Source organism: Eublepharis macularius, chromosome 1, assembly GCF_028583425.1.
Source record: "Eublepharis macularius isolate TG4126 chromosome 1, MPM_Emac_v1.0, whole genome shotgun sequence".
Classification (NCBI taxonomy): Eukaryota; Metazoa; Chordata; class Lepidosauria; order Squamata; family Eublepharidae; genus Eublepharis; species Eublepharis macularius.
Window position 1 is genome coordinate 105101724 of NC_072790.1, and position 6000 is coordinate 105107723.

The window sequence follows — 6000 nt, forward strand, 5'->3', positions numbered from 1 at the left end:
CAAGGGAGAGAAACTTCAAAGAACAGAAACTATTTATGCAAAACCACAACATTTTATTTATTTCTATTATTTATAGTCTGCATCTCTCACTGAGACTCAAGACAGATTACACAGTGTAAGTCAATACAATCAACAGGACAGGACATCCAATAAACAATGCAATAGAATTTGGATTTCAGAAATCTGTAACCAAACAGAAATCTGAAACAGAAACAGACTTGAAATAAGACATAAACGTTAACATGACACATTAAGCTATGCAGAAATTACATAGCAGGATCAGACTTACAATAACAAACAGTACATACAGAGTAGTATTGTCTACAGTCCCTGTCCCTATCCCTTTACAAAAACATTTTGCTGGACCAGTATGTTACAGTACAGCTCTATTACCTGTATAAAAAGCTACCCATTAATAATTCAGTTTTGCACAGTTTTCAGAAAGCCAGTAGAGTGGGATCGTTTCATAAGATTGGCGCCACAGAAGAGAATGCACATGCATGGACAGTCATTGATTTTGCCCATTATCAAAGTGGCACCTGCAGAAGATCCTACTATATATATAAGTTGTATAGTCAATAACATTGAAATATGTAAGTTCAAAACTGAAAAGGCCAATACTTTCTTCATTCATAAGAAGTTTATCATGAGGCTAAAATCCAACAAGATAAAGGTTATTTGGCATATAACAACCACCACAGCAAAGCCCACAGGTATCTAGTTTAAATATTATGCTGAATTGGATAGCATTTCATTTCTGGGACTGATATCTGCTACAGCCATCAAGACTTCACACTAACAGGAATTCACCTGGCCATTTGATTCATGGTGACCATTTGAAATGTCTATGTTATTGGCTTTCTGCTTGTGGCAAGTCTGTCTTGGGCAGCTACTAGAGTTGCTAGTTCTGGGTTGGGAAATACCTGGAGATTTAGGGGAGGAGTCTGGGGAAAGTAGGGTTTGGGAAAGGAAGGGACCTTAGCTGGGTAGAAAGTCATACAGCCCACCATCCAAAGCAGCTGTTTTCTTTGTGGGAACTGCTCTCTGTAGACTGGAGATCAGTTGTAATTCTAGGAGTTTTCCAGGTGCCACCTGGAGGTTGGCAACCCTAGCAACCACTACCAACAGGATTTCTTAGTGGTTAGTTACTTAGACTGGAGTAACTCTTTTTAGGATTGCACTGTTAATCCTGTGCATGGCAGCATTTTCACAAGTCCATTTGGCTATGATCAGGGACCCAACATAGGAAACAAGCAGTTACTTCCTGTCATGTACCCAGAAGTAACATCACAGTGGCTGTTTCCACATGTCTTTAAATAGCGCAACACTCACCAAATGTTGGTGGCTTCGTCAATTTCTGACGTCACTTGGATGTAGGCAGTTATGATGGCGCCATGAAAATAGACTCATGGTGGGGTGACAGGATCAGAAATCATGCAGTGAAGCCGCCAGCATTCAGTGAGGGTTGCGTTATTTTAAAGATGTGGAAATGGTCAGTGTCATGCAACATGGTAGGAATTTGCCAGAACTCTATGATTATTAACTGTTCTTCCCCCCCCCCCCCGCCCCCACACACAGTTTTGTTCCTGCTGCCCAACTGAGCAGCACTGGAAGCCGAGAGCCTGGGAACAGGAGTCTGCTTGACCCTCGTATGCAAAGCAGAAGCTCTGTTATTGAGCAACAGCCCCACCCTTAAAGTCTTAGAACATGAGTTATGTTCTCTTTGGAGGTTGGGAGCTCTACACACAGCTGCTTTTTACAGTACCAGCAGGTGTTCTAGTTCTGTGCTTACAAATGGAGAGACCTGCAACAAGCTAGAAGCTGGCATGCATTTGCTGAAAACATGCTTCATTTCTCAGCGTAAGTTTGGATTGAAAATAATATGAAATTCAGTGGCTATAGAAGACTCTGATGCAAAACAATATCTGAGCATTTCAGACCTGAAGAGCAACCATATTGCATTCTTCCCAGGTGACTTACACAATAACTCATGTTGAAGTTAATGAGTTGCAACAATAAATTATTTGCTTCTCTCTCAAGAATGTGCTGCATTTGTATGGGGGAGATAAGGAATAGAATTCTGCAGCCATACTGTATATATACATTGTAAAAGCAGCAAAGGAATAAACAAGAGTGCCAGGCCGAGTCTATTACAGCAACGTTACTTTTGAGCACCATTAGCCTCAAATATAGCAAATACGAGAATCAATTACTTCAGGCATCTGGCTCTTTGTTAAAGTCTTATGCTCACAGACAAGCAAAGAGCCTTGGCAAGTGGCAACTGATAAAATTAACCACTACCGAATATTAAAAAGTTAATAAATTGGAAGGAAAATTCATATAGGTCTTTTTGTATTGTCAGTTCCAACACCACTATGATTGTTTAAAGAGAAAACCCATAATCAGTTTAGCATTGATTTTCTCTAGGCAAGTGCTGTCAATAGATGCTAGTAGTAGAGGACTCTTGAATACTGTAATCGGTCTTTTAACAAATCCCCTCTTCCTTTGTAATTTCCCCTCACTTGGTTCTCCTGTTGACTGTCTAGCTGGTCAGTTTATTGATTTGATCCCATGGAATAAAGTATTAGTAAACATTTTTTTTTTCATTTGATCAGTGCTTGCAAAAGAAAATGAACAGTATACATTAGCGTTGCAAAAAAATGGGGAAGCAATCTAGTTATAAAAGTGTTCAGCCTAGGTCCCAGTATATGCACGACATGGGCCACTATAACCAGACATACATGGAATGTTTATATAGGTAAGTGCTTTATTGATTACTTATATCACATGGTTATATCTCTACATCCCCCGTGGCTCAGTCCAGAATACAATAGCATGCCCTTGAATTCAGTGAATTAGAATTGATCTGTGTTATGGATTGTGGCTTCAGGGTATAGATATATGTAGCATAGTTGAAACCTATCCCGCTTTCGTTTCTGTTCATTTTAGTAGATTAGCACAAGGGAAGTTCCTGATTAATCCTCCTTGCTTCTAACAGTTTTATGATTTTTTTAGCTACCTGTGCCTTAAAAGGATAATGGTGGGGTTGATCCTGCCCCGGTCATACAGCTACATTGAGCAAAAATTGTGAAGTCTTTTTCCTACCTAAGTAGCTCTTCCTCCAACAAGAGAGCAGCTTCAGTTGGAGGAAGGCTCCTTGGAGGAAGGTTTGATCCGTACCAGAGTTTCCAGAAACTGAACTTTTCCATATTATTTTTTCACTGTTGTATTAGTTGTGTATTGTCTGTCACCAGTTTCCATTGTGGTATTGCTGTTGTTAATTTGCTATTTATATCCCACTTTTCAACTAATGAACCTCAAGGACTTATTCCATTTGAACAGAGTGAGCAGATTTTCTGGATACCAAATATGTCCTTTCAGTTCTGTTTGTCTAGATCTCTGGTCCTTATTTTGCACGAAGAATGTAATACACACACACTTACATATTTATGACATCTTAGCTAGAAAAAGACATTAATTGTACAACTTTTGTTTTTACTGGAGATAGTTAATAGGATTGGGGTAAGGAATCTTAATTATTACTTACTGTTTTTACAGTGTATTTTACAGTACATGTTGTATTGGTTAATCAGCACTGCTTTTATTATCCTTATCCTTGTTTCTGTTTAGTTTTCAGGACTTTATCTTCTGTCATTCTTTACCATCCTTGTTGGGCTGGTGCTTTACTCCTCCACGTCCACATATGTTGCCCAAGATCCAAGAGTGTACAAGCAGTTCCGAAACCCATCAGGACCTGTTGTAGACTTGCCAGCTCCCGGGCAGCTGGAACCTTCAGTAACATACACCAGCCTCGGCCAAGAAATGGAAGAAGAACCTCATGTCCGAGTTGCCTAAGCTCAGGCCTTTTCCACCACTGGTGGAGTTTGTATCTCCATTAGCTCTGTCATTCATAGAGAAAGGTATTTACCGGATGCAGTTACTCAGGTGGGCTGCAAGGTAGCAAATAGGGAAGACTTGTCAAAATGTGAACTCAATTGTGTCTAAGTGTGCTTGGCAAAGAGCAATGACTCTGATGCCTTTGCATAGGGCAGTGGTTTTCATACTCTTCTGGGGGAGCTCTGGATTCCTCAGAAATTTGTCCGGATGTCTTCACTGAGGAAGTTTAGTAATAGTAAGCAAATTTTCCTGAAGGACAGTTTGCCTACAGCTAGGCTTCACTTGGGATGTTCACACTGGGTACATTTTAGAGTGCAGACTCAGTTCAGTTCAGGAAAACTGAAGCCTTACAGGCCAGTGCCCTGTGTGAGCTGAGCATTCAACTCTAGAACATACCCCAGAATACATATCAGCATGCTAATGTTCCATGCAAATGTACTGAGGTTTCTCAGCAGACAAATTGATAAGGGAAGGATTTCTGAGAGTAAAGCATTTGAAAACTATATCTTAAGATACTAGCAGTTAATGCCAACGTGAGAACCCCTAATAAACTACTCAAATAATTGTGCAGAGATGTTCAGAATGCAAGCTTCCGTAACAATAGGCACCTATTGTAGGATACTTTTCCAGCAGTTATACAGAGTTTCAGTAAAGTCTGTTTGTATAGTTAGGTCCTCAGGCACATTGATAATTGTTGTCCAAAAATGTTTGTTTCCCTCAGGAAAGTGTGGGTTGGTATCAGCACCTAGACATCAGAGCCAGTTTATTTATTTGGCTGGGTTAGCTACCTGGTTGCCCACCCCTTAAGGGGTAGTCTGTTCTGGTAAGTCAGAGAATGGACAACTGCCAGTACTTATCTCTATTCTAGGAATAGACTGGAAACAGAAACAAATTGCCTTTTAAAAATATTTGCAATTGTGAAATAGTCAAACTCTGGCTTTTTAAAATTTTACAATGGTCTTGCTGGTGACAGTGGTTCTCCATTCTGTGACAAAAAATTACATTTCCACTTCAGTGTCTTAACCTTACAGATACAAAACAGATTTCCTACTCTTTTAAAACTGAACTTGTACTAAACAGAAGTGCATTTTCTATTTTAATTATTTATTGTGGGTCTTGTAATTAAGATGAGATAGAATGGAGTGCTTGTTTTATAAACTTTGTGTATACAAAGCAAACAGGAATTGCTGACCTGCCCCCATCTAGCTCTTCATTTGATAATGACCCGATTCAGATGGTCCAGGAAATGTTAAGAGCTCAGCGCGTATAAAAGTCCCCATCGTTCATTCCAGATTTCTACATGGGGGCATGCTAAGCTATTGATAATTCTTCTTCAAAGTATTTATTCTTTATGGCTTTTAATCATAGTATTTGCCATCTAGAATCCTCTTATGTTACCAGCTGATACAGATGGCCTTGAGATGATACTCACCAGGGCTTCTTTCTGGGAAAAGAGGTGGTGGAACTCAGTGGGTTGCCCTCGGAGAAAATGGTCACATGACTGGTGGCCTCGCCCTCTGATCTCCAGACAGAGGGCAGTTTAGATTGCCTTCCGCGCCATGACGCGGAGGGCAGTCTAAACTCCCCTCTGTCTGGAGATCGGGGGGGCACCAGTCACGTGACCATTTTCGAGAGGTTCCGAAACTCTGTTCCACCACATTCCAGCTGAAAAAAAGCCCTGATACTCAGTATACCCCATATGCACGTAACTTTTAGCACCCCAATATGAACCTTGGGATAGCCATCACGTAGTGAGTCTCCCTACCTCCTTACATGGCACCAGTGGATGCAAGCAGAGATAGAAAACTCATTTTTGGTTCAGAATTCACATGGCAAGTAATCCTAAATGATAAACCTAAAACAGGGTAGTAAATATGATACAAGTACTATAGTACTAGGGATTATGTTGCATCTAATGTTCACTGTTCCATGACATCATGATAATGAACTTATTAATTCAAACATAACATGATGGAGTCATCTGCTGCTGCTGTTGGATTTTAGAGAGGTCACTGGCCAACAAAACCAGTTTAACAACTACACATTGGATTTGCGTCCTACAAGAATGCATGCAAAATCTCTTGTATAGTAATGATGTGCTTA

General features: G+C 40.2%; 1 protein-coding gene across 1 annotated transcript in view; it reads left to right on the top strand.

Moving 5' to 3' along the window:
- SLC35F1 (solute carrier family 35 member F1) overlaps positions 1–3855 on the top strand; it is a 423749-nt gene extending 419894 nt beyond the window's left edge. The window contains exon 8 of the mRNA XM_054984460.1: positions 3631–3855. Within this exon, the coding sequence (XP_054840435.1) occupies positions 3631–3855 (225 nt within the window). The remainder of the gene's footprint in view (positions 1–3630) is intronic.
- Positions 3856–6000: the final 2145 nt, after the last annotated feature.